The sequence below is a fragment of the Excalfactoria chinensis genome, chromosome 1, assembly GCF_039878825.1.
Source record: "Excalfactoria chinensis isolate bCotChi1 chromosome 1, bCotChi1.hap2, whole genome shotgun sequence".
Classification (NCBI taxonomy): domain Eukaryota; kingdom Metazoa; phylum Chordata; class Aves; order Galliformes; family Phasianidae; genus Excalfactoria; species Excalfactoria chinensis.
Genome location: NC_092825.1, coordinates 65,311,995 through 65,328,823, shown reverse-complemented (window position 1 = coordinate 65,328,823; position 16,829 = coordinate 65,311,995). Strand labels below are relative to the sequence as shown.

At 39.3% G+C, this 16,829-nt stretch overlaps 1 protein-coding gene across 5 annotated transcripts in view; it reads left to right on the top strand.

The window, feature by feature from the left end:
• Nucleotides 1–16,829, top strand: part of PACSIN2 (protein kinase C and casein kinase substrate in neurons 2) — a 59,815-nt gene that overhangs the window by 23,567 nt on the left and 19,419 nt on the right. For all 5 annotated transcript variants that reach the window (XM_072328415.1, XM_072328386.1, XM_072328423.1 and 2 more), the window contains one exon: nucleotides 9,359–9,471. In XM_072328415.1, coding sequence (XP_072184516.1) covers nucleotides 9,412–9,471 — 60 coding nt within the window. In that variant the 5' untranslated portion in view covers nucleotides 9,359–9,411. The remainder of the gene's footprint in view (nucleotides 1–9,358; nucleotides 9,472–16,829) is intronic.

The window sequence follows — 16,829 nt, the reverse complement described above, 5'->3', positions numbered from 1 at the left end:
ACTATAAAATAGCGTGGGTGAAACTTGCTGCATTCAACCTTTCTTATCGTTTTAAATTTGTAATTAAATTTAACGATGCTTCTATATTAGAATTCTGGCTTGGGGAAATTTTATTCTTTATTGTTAAGTTCTCATACTGTTCAGTCCATGGTTTGACATCTCTCCTGCAATAGTTAACTGCTTGCACAACTCTACAGAATCACAGCATTGTAGGGGTTGGAAGGAACCTCTAGAGATCATCGAGTCCAACACCCTCTAATTGCAAAGCTGGAGGCTTTGCTTAGGGTTAGATGGTTAAGGTTGAAAAACATTTTTTTTCAGTGGAAATATAGAAAACTGTGAACCTTTTTTTTGTCACCGAATAATAATCCTAAAAGATGTGAATGTACTCAGATTTGTGAAGATTAAAACTGAAGATAGCCATTTGCACTCTTCTTGCTATGGATTGCAATTACTCTCGCTTCTCTGTAATTGATTTCTTTTTCCTCCCTTACTTTAAAGGCAGAATAAAATTTATATTGGAACACTTTCATGAGCATCAACTCCAAATTTAAGCATTTAATGTTGTGTGGTCGTAGTCATTAAAAGCAAACAAACCTTTTTTTATCAAATGCAATAGAAACGTTAAATGGTGAAACCATTCATTGCAATTGGATATTTAACATTCAAATGTAGTAACGAAGTAATTTCACTGTAGATTTATGCTTGGTATTCAAAGTAAGAACTTTCAGTGTTGGTGAGCAGGAGATCACAGGGGCTGGCGTGCAGTGGGAGCATTTTAACAGTGCTGTCCAGCTTTGAGCAGGGCATTGCAAGTGCAGGTGCAGTTGGTGTCTGAAGAACTTGGAGACTCTTACACTCTATTCTGGTTACTGCATCCTGTCTTACAGATACAGTTAAGCAAAAGCGTGTACTATGAATATATTGAACTTATAAATACATCCATGTCTTCTAGAACTCCCTGAGTAGCTGTGTATCAGCCTCATGGCCTTCACCAACCATGCCATTTAAAGCTTCTGTTTATTTCCTGTGGTCAGTGTCTGTTTCTTTTAAAATCAGAAACCTCTGTGAAGCCTCTGAATGTGGTTAGCAGCTACATGGCTAAAGCAAAAACTATACCTTTAAAATATCCACCTGCCTGGAGATGACAAAAATATAATTTTTCTTGCTCGCTCATTTTGCTGTGCAAGTCATCTCCTGGCTTGGTTATAAACATGCAGACAGTGGTTATACTGGCAGCATGTAGGAGCTCATAGTGATGGGTAAGTCTTAGATGTCCAAAAAAAAACCCAACCAAACAGCACAGACGACAGCAAATGAAGGGAGAGGACGATAGGGACTGACAGCTGGTACACAGACAAGTGCGTCACTCTGCTATTGCTTGTGCCTGCAGTAAGGACACGCCGTTACAGAGAGAATTCCCCAAGAGGTTTCAGGGGTTCAATTGCTTTGTCTTCAAATGTAAAACCAGGCAGAAACTACAGCTTGTAACTTTGGCCTATCTTCCTAAGAGTACTCAAGTGAGATAATGTATGTAAGTATCTGAAAGCTGATGCTGAGAATCTGTTTGGCAAAGTTGGGGTCGTTGTCATGCACTTCAAAGATGGACTTCTGTGTTCTAATGTTCGAAGACTGTCGCATTGAATCAGTAATTTAAAGTTTCACTGAATAAGATATTGAAGCTGTTTTAAATGGAACTGTAACAACCAAAGTAGTTGTTCTCATTCCTTGTATTATACATAGTGAAATGTATGCACTGTAAAATTTCAGTTATGCAGTGTTGATGTGTCTGGTGACTTTAAACTGAGATACTCCTATCAGTATAGCTGGAATTTTTTAATGTGTGGTAAGTATCAAGGCAATTCTGGCTGCTTTATTGATCTTCTGTTGTAGGCTAGAAATTGATTGAATGTTTACTCATTGGCTACATGTGAACTAATGCATGTAGCGTTTTAGCTAATGTAGGTATCAGTGAATGCAGTTGTAGGAGGCTGTTTCAAGTCAAATTCTTGACTCGTAGTTTTGTTGTGAGTTTTGCTGTTTTGTTTTTAGTTTTGTGCTTTGCTTAATTGGCGTTTAACACCAGCTTTTGATCCTGGGCTTGGGCATGGGGAGCAGGGCAGCACACTCATGGAAGTGCCTTTCCTCTGCCTTCTTCCACTTCAGGTGCAGCTGAGTGTCTCTGCTCCTCTTCCTCTTCTTCCCCATGCTCCCATGGTGGGTGGTGGTGGGTGGCTGACACCAGCACTGGGCCTGCCTGCAGCTGCCTCCAAATTGCCTGGCCTTTTCCAGTATGCAGTCATACTGTCAGCCCCATCCACAACCTGCCTGATAGGGCCAAAGTAGACGTGTAAGGAATCTCTCCTTCCTCTGTCTTGAAGTTACAAATGACTAGAATGACCTAGTAGCTTGTATGCTGTCTCACTCATAGAGGAGAAGGCATAACGCAGATCATGCTAGCGTGCATTTCTTAGTTTCCTTGCCTAAATGCTCAGGATACAGAGTTCACCAAATGGGTCACTGTCATCTTTCAAAAACTGTTTTTGTTGTGCTGCTCTGACTGTATTCCATAGGAAGCAGTGATTTGGTTTCCTTTTACAGACTATTATCTTGCATTTGTTGCTTGAGCTTTTGGAGGAAACTGGTGGATTTTCTTTAATCTCTGTGAAAGAGGATGCTATTCTCCCTTATAGGTTGGAGAATAAGAATTAAGACAAAGCTGATGATTTGAGACTCTGGCTGTGAAAGCCTGAGACCTAACTTGTATTACTAGCATGTAGTAACATCTTCTGATCTCAATTATGATTGTTTATAGTACTGAATAATAGTGAATGAACTTGTTTGATGCCCCTGCAACCTGGGGCTGAAATTCCTAGGTGTCACTTGAATGCATAAACTGAAGAAACCATTTTTTCACCTGGTCCAATTCATGCGTGGTCTTCCAGCTATGGAGTTTCAACTGTGATTCTAACAGGTTTGGATATATAATTTTACAGTATTTTTCTGACCATGTAAAGCCATCCAGAAATTGCAACCTCAAAGAAATCAGGAGTTCTCCCACAACAAATCATTTGGGCAGGATGGAAAAAGAAGTAATGTCTAAATTGCTTTATTTAACCAGGGAATACAAGATATGCTTTTTTGTAATGCATGTTTGGTAGTTGGGCTTAGCAGCAAAGTAAAGTGGTTCATACTTGAGGCACAGGACATTTGTTTCTGTACAACGAAGTTCTGTTTTCTTGCTATTCAGGGTGGAACAAAATCTGAGACTTCAGTGAATAATACAGAAAAATACCATAGCTGAAAGTGTTTGTTAGTAGCTGGTCTAAGCTGAATTTCTACCCTTCTGTACCCTGTATTCATATTCTTATTCTTATTTCACTCCCTACTCACAGAATGTGGAATCCTGCTGAGTCAGATCCAAAGTGACATCTTCAGTTCTTCCAAACAGGAGCTTAAAGGGGGATGTGAACAAGCACATTTCTTCTAAAGACTGTTAAACTGCCTTTGAGTTTGCTTCTGAAGAGTCCTTAAAGAAAACACAATGATAGTATTAATGGCTGAAGAGACTGTTTGGTTTCCTAAAAATGGATTGATGTTATTTTTTTTCCTCCCTGTGAGGACTGCTAAGCACAGACAAAGTGCACAGAGAAATGGTGCAGTCTCCATCCTCACAGGCTTTCAAGACCCAACCGTATAAAGCTCTGAGCAATCTGGTGTGATCTCATTGCTCACCCTGATAAATGGTTCAGTCATTCTGTGACTGAAGTTTTCTTGGTTATGGACTAGTTTGTCATGCAGAACCACAGGACTAGAGATTGCCTTGCTTTAAAGCAGCCTGTCATACGTGAGAGAATAGTTGGAAAGATGATTGGTATGTTGCGTAGGCACTGGGAACTTCTGGTGGCTCATTCTGTTCTGGAAACGGTTAAGTTCTAGAAGTGGGGCATGAAAGATCATGTCTTCTGCTTGTTATCTGGATTGCACTATTTGGGAAATGTCCTACAGACCTGGTCAACAAGGTTATGCTATTGCCTTCAGGTTTCGAGTACGTGAAATAGTGTTTTATCTGTAGATGTCTTTCATGTTGGAATATCAGACTTCCAGCATCTAGCTTTCCTCTTTCTTGCGTCCAGTAAGCAACATTAAGACCCTAATATATATATATATGTATATATATATATATATTCCTTTTTAATACTACCCTCTTAAAATACAGACATCTTCTAAGGGGATCCGGAACATTAAAATGTCACCATTCAACAAACAGTTCCACATGTTTCACAATAAGAGTTCATTAAAAATTTATCTGTTATGCAGGGAGAGGGGGGTGAAGGATGCCTTTAAATGCTATTTTTCCATGTTTCTGTTGGAAAACTCTTGAAGTTTTGGAATGGCCTGGATTCTTTTGCCATCTTAAGTCTGCATTTGTTGCACAGACTTTTGCAGGTCGTGTGATGTGTTAATCTCTGCCACCTGACACAACAAGAAGGGAGTAGAAAAGAAAATGGAGTGTTTTCCGCGTGAGCAAAGCAAACATTTGTATTTTGTAAATTGCTTTTGAGGTAACGATATCAAAACCGATATCAAGGTTTTTAGCATATAGATTTTCTAGAGTGTTCCCTAAGGAAGAAGCTTGTTCTATCAGTAAATCTCATTTGTTTCTTGGTCAGCTTCCTGGTGTCTTAAAAATCACTAAGTGAAGAAACTTGAGCCTTCTTTACCCTGCCATTTCTGTAGATATTACAGTATTTGCTATTTCGTACCCAGTTATTTTTTTCAGTTGGAATTCATGGTTTCTTTTGACCTACATGAGTTCTCTTAGCTGGGGTGTGCTGAGACTCTTTGTGGTGAGCAACACTGCGGCTGTGAGCTGATAAGACCTTCTCCGTACTGCCTCACCTTTGGTGGTTTGTGTCTGCAGTGACAGAGGTCAGCCTTTGATAGATAAAACACTAGGATGTAATTCTGTAATGAAAATCCCAGAGGTCTTTGGCACAGAGGAAGAAAATATCAAGGATTTAATAAGATGATGTACCTGCTCAAGAAATTGCTAGTGTGGGCTCAGTAACAATGTGCCGCGCTTGGTGAGCTGGCTGACAAGTCAGCTTGGAGGTGGGCAGAAACTGCCAGAACACTGTGCTACTGCCTGCTCAGCAAGAAAAAGGCAATGTGGGGCTCCTAGAGAGGGCCTGGAACTGTGGAAGAAGACTGAAGCTGGAGTGCCTGAAGCCAAGCTGTTGTGGGAATGCAGGAACTGGGTGTGTGTACCTTGCTTTCTTATGGTGTTACTAGTTCTGCTACTTAGAGCATTGCTGACCAAAGAACTCTCAGCTTGTTACATATGATGCAGCTGATTATATGCAGGAGCTATCTCTTTTGTCTTATTGATCTAAGTGTCCCAGATTTTATTCTGATAGCCTTTGTTGTTCCCAGGCTTACTTTTCATGGTTAAATGTATGACCCTCAATTTCAACGTGTAACTGAATTTCATTGTGAAACCCCTGCATATTCATCTGAAGGATGGGAGAACCAAACCCTAACAAAAAATGTGCTAAAGGACTGGCTGCTGTACTAATTCCATTGCATGGGAGCAGCGTGACTCATACAGTTTGATGTTGGTATTTCAGTATTCCATTTATTTTTAAGTTGTGCTGTACAAATAGTGTTTTTTTTTGTGCCAGCTGTTGCTATGACTTCATAATATTTCCCTAAATACGCTTGCTCATACTTTCTCACAGCGTAGTATTTGGCAAAGGAAAACCTTAAATCCATCAGAATTTCCTGAGTGCTGACCATTTTCATGCTTTTATGGAAAAAAAAGGATAGTTAGTGTATTATGTACTTTTAGTTGAGGAGGAATAAAACTCTGAGGGGGAGGAAATGGTCACAACCTGTTCCCTCATTTCAGAAAACGTTCCTTTGTTTCAGCTTTTCCTATTTTTCAGTGTAGCTTTTCAGATAAAGCTTTCTAGTGCTAATATAGCCTAGGCTGTCTTATTAAAGGTAAGCTGACACTATCGTTACTTCAGAACACTGTTTAAGAGGGAAAAAATAGTTCTTACGGGGGGGGGGGGGGGGGGGTTGATATGGAGAGTGAGTAGGGGGTGGCTGACTGGCTTGATTTGTTGGAACTTGTCTTTGGGTTTTTACTTTTGATATAATTATTTATTTTTCTGAGACGCTGAGCTCAACAACCCTCTGCTTGATCTTTCCCAAACGGCAGCACACTTCGGTTTAAAGGTTGTGTTGTAACTGCTGTAGGAGATGAGCGCAACCCTTCTTGAGAACCTCACTCTGCGTATGCATAGCATTTCTGGGTTGCATTTGCTTCATTCACTGTTGGTTTTGGGGTATTGTTTGTGCTCTTTAATAGGAAATATCAGAGAGAGGCAAATGAACAACTGAGAAAATAGCAGTGTTTGGTCGAGCAAGTTGTCTTCAAACTGTAGGTGCCCCTTGGTCAGACAAAGTATCAGTAACTATTGTTAAAGGTACTGTGCATAGCCTTGTATTTTCAGGGAAACTTTAAAATAACCAAACAAACTCCTGGGGGGCTGGGAGGGGTGGGAGTGGGGAAGAACAGTTTAATGTCAAACTATTGTTTCAAGTTTGTCCAACTACTTGCAAGCTTATGGCTCTGTTGTATCCTCTCTGTGCTGCTTACTGCTGTCTGGGAAGGGCTGTCAGAAAACATGAATACTTATAAATGTGTTCTTTGCTTTCATTACTGTAAGAATCATAGAATTACCCAGGTTGGAAAAGGCCTCGAAGATTATCAAGTCCAACCACAGCCTGACCATAGTACCCTAACTCTAACAACCCTCTGCTAAATCATATCTCTGAGCACCACATCCAAATGGCTCTTAAACACATCCAGGGATGTGTTATTCTATTAAGAATAGTTGGGGCTGATGTTTACTTGAAAAGAATACATTCCATGTTGCCCATAGGCTGCTGAGAACTGGTTAAACAGTGTTTTAGTGCCTCTGTGGTCAAGAAACAAGTAGATGTGGTGGTGCTTAGGGACATGGTTTAGTAGTCATTGTGGTGATGGGTTGATGATTGGACTTTGTGATCTCAGAGGTCTTTTCCAACCTTAAAGATTCTGTGTTCCCCCTTGGTTCCATACTAGCAGAGGTGGGAAAGCTTCTCTCCTGGTAATTAATAGTAACAGCAATTTGAAGATTGTTGCACTAACATATAAAACTACTTTGTCTCTATATAGCTCATCGTCCTCTCATAGGTACACAAAGACCTTATTACCTCTGTGTTTTAACTGCAACAGTAACTAATTGTAAGGAGTTATAAAGAGCATTTCTGGTTTGTGACTGAATGCCTGTTTATGGAGAAAATGTTGTTTTTTTTTTTAATAGAACAACCATTTTCCCTTGTGTTTCCTCGACTTGCAGAACCCTTCCTGTATTTTTGAACTTCTTTTTGAAATTAAATCTAATTGATATCCAAGGGTGGACAGTGATAAGACAAGGGGAAATGGTTTTAAACTGAGATTTAGGTTAGATATCAGGAGGAAGTTTTTCACACAGAGGGTGCTGATGCACTGGAACAGGTTGCTCAAGTAGGTTGTGGATGCCCCATCCCTGGAGGCATTCAAGGCCAGGCTGGATGTGGCTCTGGGCAGCCTGGTCTGCTGGTTGGTGACCGTGCAAATAACAGGGGGGCTGAAACTGGATGATCGTTGTGGTCCTTTTCAACCCAGGCCATCCTGTGATGTCTCTTTGGCAGTTTTCCATTCTCAATTCAGTATTAGAGCTATTTAAGTTTTCTGTGAATTCAAACATGGAAGTAAATTGAATGAAAAACTGTTCAGTAGAAACTGCTTATCTTTCCAGCCAGGGCAGTTCTCTGCTCTGTGCTGCAACTATCTGAACAACCGCTCATTTCAGTATCCGTTTTCTATAAGAAGCGAATGGTGCACAAGAATGTTATGATGCAGCTATTTTCAGATTAACCAAGAAATATAAATTTAGTGTAAAGTTCTCTCCTTGGCCTTGAATGTTTTCAGTTGTTTCTCCCAGCAGCACATCTGAACCACTAAGATTGTAAGCTGGATCAGGTTTTTAGGCATTTTTTTGCTTTTCCTTTTGAAAGTGGCATTTTTGTATTAAGGAAAGCAAAATTCACAGAGCAGAAGAATGAGGGAGCTTCACTTTGCAGCCTACTGATAACAGAAGGTGGATTGTAGATTGTACTTATTCATAAGTAGCTCTAGCTGTAGTCGTAGGCAAACAGTAGCAGAAATCTTAGTAGAACTTTTTCAAGCATTGATGGAGATAAGTGAGGGATTTTGCATGTGTGTGTTGTAGGAGAGTGATGTGTCCTTTCTCTCCTACCTCTTGCTATTCCCTCTTCAGACTTTTGTGGGTGTGAGTGCCTGTAATTTAGCCTCAGTACTGATTTTGGTACTTCCCTTTAATGTTAGCTCATGGTGACCTTGGGTTTTATACATGGTGCTTTATAAACAGTCAGCTTAGTCTGTGTCTATGGACAATGCTTTCCTTCCGTGCAGCTGTATCTAAGTTAGAACACCTTAATTGTTAAAGAAATGACTTGAATTAAAGATCGGTATTTGGACTTAGTTTATTTTTGTTCTTTGTCTAGGTAGGCTGGTAAGAGATCTGGTCACAGGTGACTGTAGGTGAAATAACTGTCTGGATAGCTTACATACTAGGCCTCTAGGGGAGGAGGCTGGTTTTGCCTCCTGCAATTTGAATTCACTGGCTCTAATGTCCTTCCCGTAGCTTTTTTGCTTCATGTTGTAGTTGAGAGAGGAAGCTGTTTGCTGCTGTGGGTGCCTGTAGCTTTCCAGCAGATCATTTGAATCTCAGATTCCTATAGAAATGGCACTTCTGACGGGGGTTATTTTTAAATCCATAATTGTTCTTGGCCTTAAGTGTTTCCAGTGGTTTTTATTACATAACGTAGTTTTCCAGTGAAAAAGAAATTGCAAGCAGTGAAGGTTATTGTATTGATAGCAAAGGTCAGCTGGTTGTCTCTTAGAGTGTTTGAATGCTTATCAAGTAAAAATCACACTGTTCAAATGTCTTTAACAGAGAGTCTTTTTTTTTTTTTTCTTAAGTATCAAATGCAAGAGTTCAATGATATTTTATAGATGGACCGAACAGCTTCTGTATACCATAAGTACGATGATAGAGCTGAGAACTTAACAGGAATTGATTCTGTTTCACAGTGCACTTATTCACATGCTGTGTGTGCTTGGCTTTTGTTTTTATTTTGCTCTTCATGATACCCGACAATTTAAGGATGGTACTTCATTTTCCTTCTAATAAAAACTGCTTTTCATTAATAATGCTTTTTTTTTCTTTTAATCTTGCAGGTTTTGAAGGTGTTTAAGCTCTGAACACTTGCAAGCTCTCCACGCATAGAACTATGTCTGGCTCATACGATGATTCTGTTGGAGTAGAAGTTTCTAGTGATAGCTTCTGGGAGGTAACCTAAGCTTTTTACTCTTAGTATTTTGATTCTGTATTTTTTTTCTCTCACTATAGAAGATATGTTTTTTGTCCATGATAAACTGCGGAGAGAGCTGCAATATAAGATGTCTCCGGTTACTGTGATCTGCAGAAAAAGCCTTCAGGGTAGAAATGACTTTTTAGATTTTGGCCCAGTTCTGTCAGGGCTTTTTAAACAGCGATGACTCAAGGACCATCCGTTCTGATGGGATGTGCAATTCCAAATCTAACCTTTGAAAGTTTTTATTGCTGGAGGTGGGTGGGGGAAAAGCTTTTAAAATTACCAGTGGGATCAAATAAACAATATTAAATTGAGAGTAACTGGTTAAACACTAGTATAAGTGTACATAGCTTAAAATTTAAGCTAACATATGAATTTACTGCATCTGCTGCTTGTGCCTAGGGATGAGATTTTTTCTGGGAGAACTTAAGCTTTCTGTGTAAGAGTGGAAAGGTAATATAAAACACAATTCAAGATCACACTGACTTCTGCCAAAGTCCAGAGGAGACTTTCACATTTCACAATAACTTCATAAAAGTTTAAAGAGAACAAACTTCATAAAGCAGAAAGCACGTTCCTAAAGAAGTTTATTACAGGAAACACATGTTTGACACAGCCAGTGCCACAGTGCTGGCTGTGGTCAGTGTGCAGTCTAGATGAACTCTATTCGTTGGGGGTAAATTTCTACCATGTGACTGGGAACTGTAGCAAACGTGGAAGTGACATGGGGAAAATGTCTGAATCGTTCTGTTACCAGAGATGATGATGTCAGACATCTTGGTTTTGATGATCTACCATTGTGTTTCCTCTTAAATGAAAGCATTTCTAGGCTTTCTACAAACTGTGGTGGTTATTGTTTTGATGCAGATTTCCTCTATCTAAAAGGCTTATCTAATGCTGAAGCTAAAAGGCTTGGGCTCTTTTTAATAGACAGCTAATATTAATTGGGAGACTTCTTTACTATTATGTAAACAAGGACTATTTATTCTATTTATAAAGAACTATTTTAAAACATATTTGGTTGTCAGTCTTATGAATCCATTTTTTTTTCTGTAGGAGTGCTCTGTAGTATGACTGCAGAGAGAATGTGGGATCTCCATACTTTAGAAGTGTCTAAAACTCAACTGGATAAAGTCCTCTGTAAGCTATCAGATGTGCTTAGAAGCAGGGCTTATACTAAATGACCTCTGAATTAGCCTGTGTCTCTGTACCTATTTGCAGAGGAAACTTTCTGGAAAGGCGTCTTTTGTAGAAATGTTTCCAAAGGGAAACATGGAGGTGCTCAAGAAATGGAGGTCTTGGAATGAATGAGTTTTCTTGTTGTCACAAGTTGGCCAGAAGAGCATAATTACTGGCTTGCTGTTCTCTACAAAACTGTTGTATTCCTTTAAGTAAACAGATCTGGAAGCATAAAAGATTAAAGAATAGAAATCTTGTAAATTAATACAATCGTTTGGACAAAAGTGAACTCAAGGCTTTAATTTTGAAGGATTACAGATTATCAAAAATAGCAATTAGACTAAGCCAGGACCTCTACCACGCAAAGCTTTAATGTATTTGCTTTTAACTCATCCACAAAATTGATATTTTTCACATTTCCTAGAATCATAGAATGTTTTAGGTTGGAAAGGATCTTTAAGATCATCTGGTTCCAACTCCCCTGTGCAGGAGCAACCTGTTCCAGTATCTCACCAGCCCCATAGTAAAGAATTTCTTCTTGATACCTAGTCTAAATTACTATCTTCCAGTTTAAAGCCATTTCCCCTTGTTCTGTTCCAACATGCCCTTATGTCTTAGGCTGCTCTAAGGTCTCCTTGAGACTTTCTCTTCTCCAGGCTGAAGAGCCCCACCTCTCTCAGTCCCTCCCCATAGGGGAGGTGCTCCAGCCCTCTGATTATTGTTGTGACCCTCCTCTAAACCTGCTCCAACTGCTCCGTGTCTTTTTTTTGTGCAAGGGGCTCCAGAATGGATGCAGTAGTCCACTCATCTGACCATGTCATCTGCAAACCTGCTGAGGGTGTACCCAATCCCACTGTTCATGTCATCAACAAAGATATTAAATCACACTGGTCCCAGCACCAGTCCCTGAGGAATGCCATTAATCATCAATATCCATCTGGATGTTGAGCCATTGACCACAACTTTATTGGATGTCACCATCCAGACAATTCCTTATCTGGCGAGTCATTATAATTGTATATAGCATCATATGACGGCAATGTCCTGGCAGTGAACAAGATGCTTGGATTAAAGCACAACCTAAGGGCAAATGGGAAAGTGCCAGTGTACTGTCTGCTGCAGTGTAGCCTTGATATAGAATATTTTGAGCAATTGCTTTCATCTGGAAATAGTTTTCTATTTCTTCCACGCTATATTTTTGTGCATTCCGCTGAGAGCCACTTCAGTCAAACATACATGCCTCCAACTAGCCTGGACTGTAGTTTGATTTGTATGTAGTTCTGAGTATTTTCATTTAGTGAATAATTAAGGTATCCTGCAGATAGTTAGGCCAAATTATGTCATGACATAAGGTACCTTTTGACTGTAAACCTTGCTTTTCTACAGGACAGCCTGAAAAAAATAGTAAGGCAGGAATTATTCCTGAGCTCAAGAGTTAATGAGGGGGAGGTGTGCCAAGCTTCCGCTATCAGTAGAACATTAACCTAAAGCAAAGGACATCTTGTACCAAGACGTCAACTTAAGAGTAACTCTTCAGTATTAACAATGACATGTAGACACTAATAGCGGGCCTGTCAAACTTAATTACCAAGCACTTGGTTTGCTGGGTTTGGAGCCATCTTTGCAAACAAAGTTTGTCTGAATCTTAGATTAAAATTTGTCATTTTTCATTATCTTCTGAGTCAATTATGTTGTTTCTGAAAATTGCAACTTTGAGTTCCAATTTTTGTCTTTCTCAAACTGGATAAATAAACTGCTGTGATCAATGTTTTTCACCTGACTTAATTAGAAAAGATGCAGCATCTCTGGAATTGCATCCTCAGTACTTCATGCTTATAATAAGAATTACAGCATTCTTAATTCATGAGTTGCAGCATTACTGCAGACTTGTCACTTGCACCATTTCTATTTCATCAGAAGTTGTAAAGACATTTGACATGATCATTTTTACTGTTTGTTTTTAAAGACTTAGTCTACAGTTTGTTGAAAGCCATATTGCTTGTGTTTCATTGCCACAACTGAATGCTGTGAATGTATTTAAACATGGCACGGAAGAGGCAGACGTGGGAAGATTTTGAGTTTGTTGCTTTTTACTCAAAAATAGCTCGCATTTATTTACCTTTGGAGTGTGCTGCAAAGCACATCTTTTTCTTGAAAGACACTTAGGAAAGAGTGAAGTGGCTGGGTGTGGAATGTTCCCTAAGAACTTCCTGTGAGGGCCAGGGTTTTGCTCACTGCGTATCTTTGAAACTGAACCACTTTTATTTTTCATAAGTTGTTGTTGTATTGAGCTGATAAAACTGTGCTTATCAAAGTGTTGATAAGCTAGTTAAAGTTTTTCCACTACCTTCAGACTGTTATGAAATGTCATTTGACTGTAACAGTTTTCTTCTGGAATACAAGAACAGATGATGCAGCTCAAAAAATAAGGCTTTCAGAAATACTTCTCTGTAGTGTAAGTTGGAAATAGCAGCTTTCACAGGTAAATTGAGGAAAGCTCTTCATTGTTTAGTAAAACTTTTAGTACTGGTGTGCATTTTTGTTTCCTAGCGGAAGAAGAAATCATTTCCAGGAGACCACATCTGTCCCTCCAACTCCTGCCCCCCAAAATTCTTCCATATGTTCAGCAAGTAGTATTTTAGGAGATGGAAAAATTCATGCATGTTTTCATCTGTGCTTGCTAAAAGAGCAAGGAATTGCAAAATCTTAAGGAAAGAAGTTCTGAGAGATAAGAGATAATCACTACAGGAGGGTTTCATCAAATTTCAGTTGTAGTAATGCCCTGCATTACTTAAGAAATGGAAACCTCTTTTTCATTCTGACAAGTTTCAGTGTGCCTTGGTAGATTTGGCTGAACTCATGGTGTTTTCTGGGCGCAGAAATTTTAACACAGGAATCTTGTTGGTATGCTCCAAGAAGAAATTCCTTCATTGGTATTTTAGTTGACAGGGTTAACATGGTCTGGAGGATACTGATTATGGCCTGGAGCAGGATGGCAGCAACTTTTCCATGGGAAAGTAAAAAATGTAGTGCCCAGTGTTCAGCTGATAACCTTCTGAATTTTTTCCATCTGCTGTGTCAAACAAATGTCTTGTTCCAATATTCTGTTAAATTATTTTGAAACACAAGAAGCAGACAACCCTGTTGGCCTTCGATACTGAGGTAGTGTTGAATTCCACATGAAGTAATTTGGTATATTACAACTGGCCTTCTGTTAATTATTATGATGCATTTGTTAGTAGGTCCCAGTGTTAAGCTTGCTGATCGCTGTTGTGATCACATTAAAAATGCCTTGAGCAAGCTGAGACAAATGCTACTGTTCATTTAGATACCTGTGAAGGTAAGAAGGGTGATGATTAGGCGTTGCCAGTGATCAAAGTAAAAGTGTATGCATATTTTGCAAGGTAAGGCATCGAAAGGAACAGCTTCAGCCTATAGAAATGCTTATTTTTAATGATCCACAGGTTATTCGTTGATGGTGCCACCTATACCCTAGATAAAAGTCCTTATTCTCCTTTATTCTCTGCTTGTGTCAGCTGCATGGAGACCTCTCTGTGTATTGCAGAGTTGTTTATTGGTACTGCAAAAATACCTACTAATCCAAGCAAAAATAGACATTCTGATCAGCTGCTAAACATTGACTGGCATTAAGTCTAGAAACTCAGGCCTGTGACTCATTCTTTTCAAGCACAGAACTTGGTGTGCGTTTTGAGGTGCTAGGCATGTTGCATTCTAAAGAGAGAACCACTAGCAAGTAAACATTTTCCACTGATTCAGAAAGGAGAATTTGGTCCCCTTTGCACTGTGGTTGATCAAATCAGTCTACAGCATGCATTTGCATTATAACACTCCCCCATAAAAACACACAACAATGAAACAAACAAAAATCAGACAGCCCTAAACACTCTGGATAGCAGAGATGGCCAATCTGGGACATGCCACTGACAAACTGCATCATAAACTGTGTGCAGAATTGGTCGTGGGCCTGCCAGTTTGGGTACTGATCATGTCTGTGCTTCGTGCCTGCTGCTGTCAGCCAGCATCTAAGTGAGTTATCTTCTGAGGCTGCTGGATGAATTTAAGAGGGAGGGACCCCTCCCTCTCACTATTGAATGTTAAAAAAAACAAACAAACACAAAAGTGTTTTGAAGTTGAGATATTTCAGTTCCTTGTTAGTGAGTGCTGCTTCCACTGATGAAGCCAGTTGTTTTGTTTTGCTCTTCCATTTTGGAAATGTTTGGACTCTACAGCAGTAGATTGCTGTTTTATCTCCTGCATGCGTGCTTTTTTCTTGTAGCTTTGAGTAGCTTAATGCTTTCCATTTATATTGCCAAGTATTTGCTTACTGGTGTGTTTAGCTTTAGCTTTTGTGAGCCTAAGAGCTTCCTCAGGATTTTTCTTGAATCCAGAGGCTAATTTATGTTGGTAAATTTACCAGTATAAAACTGAAATACACAGAGACAGTGCTGGGAGATGCTTGTGCTGTGTGTTTGTTAATTTATGGACTAATTGTTCCACTTATGTTCAGAACCCACTTTTGATCGACACAAATTCAGGGTGCACATGGAAATATAGAACAAGGTTTCAAACTGGGCCTTGAATAATCTGTTTTTTTGCATGTTTATTCTGAGGGAGAACAGAATCAGTATTACAAAAGTTAACATTTGGAAACTTCTGTTTTACAGATAGAAAGAAGGTGTGTTTATGGCTGAATTGAACGTTGGAAATAGTAGTTTGTTCTCATATTGGCCATTGGTGTGTGTGGGTTTGACTAAGCCTTCAAAGCTCTTACTGTGTGTTTCCTGCCTGTATTTGCTGGTTGAAAATAACAGCAAAAGACATTGTATGCTACGGTGACTTCAGAGATAAGGAAACTTATTTTCTTTCAAATGATTCCAGTTCATAAAGGCTGACTAGTTATGGATAAACTAGGCAAGCTGGGAAAAAGAAGTTAGTGTCAGATCTTATTTCAGGCATTTGAAGCTCTCTATTAGTGGTTATAATTAATTATAATATGTGTGAATTAATTGACTGGAGTTTAGCAATAGCCGAGTGTTTGCCACGTTCTAAGCTGCTGACAAATTAAAATATCCTTATTTTTCAGTCTGTGTACCAGAAAAACCTGTTAAGTGGTTTTTAACTCTTTATGCGTTTTATCCTTGTCTACGAATATGCTTAACAGTAAAAACAAACAACAAACTAAATGTGAAGTTCAGATAAAGGTGTCATGTGATACAAAGAGAGTCAGAAATGCTGTGAAATTTTAAATTATTGAGCCTGTAATCTTTGCTGTGTTCCCATATCAGTGCTGGTGGTTGGTTGCCGTATACCTGGGTGGTAACAGAGGAAAGAGGAGTGTACTGCTAAGCTGTGCAATACTGAATACCTGATCGCTGTGTGCTTATTGCTCTCTGGCTGTTGTGAATTCTCTAAGTCTTAGCTTAGGAAAGATTTGTGGTGACTCAATGCTGAGCTCGTATATGAGAAGAAATATTGCAGTGAGAAGGGATGTTTTCTCTCCTAAGCAGAACAAACATGCGAAGGCATTTCAAGGGAGATGAAATGGGGCAAAATGGGGTCACCTGGAATGTATTAGTAGCCAAGCTCAGTATTATTTCAGAAGAAACAGGGAAACTAATGGCTGTCTGAGTTTATGGAAGAAAGAATCACTTTGTGACCTCAGAGGTCTTTTCCAACCTTAAAGATTCTATGGTTCTGTGTTCCCCTTGGTTCCATACTAGCAGAGGTGGGAAAGCTTTTCTCCTGGTAATTAATAGTAACAGCAATTTGAAGATTGTTGCACTAACATATAAAACTATTTTGTCTCCATGTATCTCATCGTCCTCTCATCGGTACAGTTAAAACTGAGAATCAGAGTTTTCAGAGAATTCACCAATCTAATCCAGAACTTGACAATTAAAGCAGTATTTCAAGAAACAAACTTCTAGAGGATCATTTCTTCTTAGAGTGTTTCCAGCAGCTGAGGGTGAACAGCAGCTGAGGGTGTAGCATTAATGCTAAACTGAAGGCAGGATACAGGTTTTAAATATCTTGTGGTAACAGATTTCACTTGTCCTTGAAACTGTAAGAAAGCTTGTAGTCTTACAGTTTACCTTCCTGAAGGAAATGCTTCATTTGTAGGACAAGGACAGCTT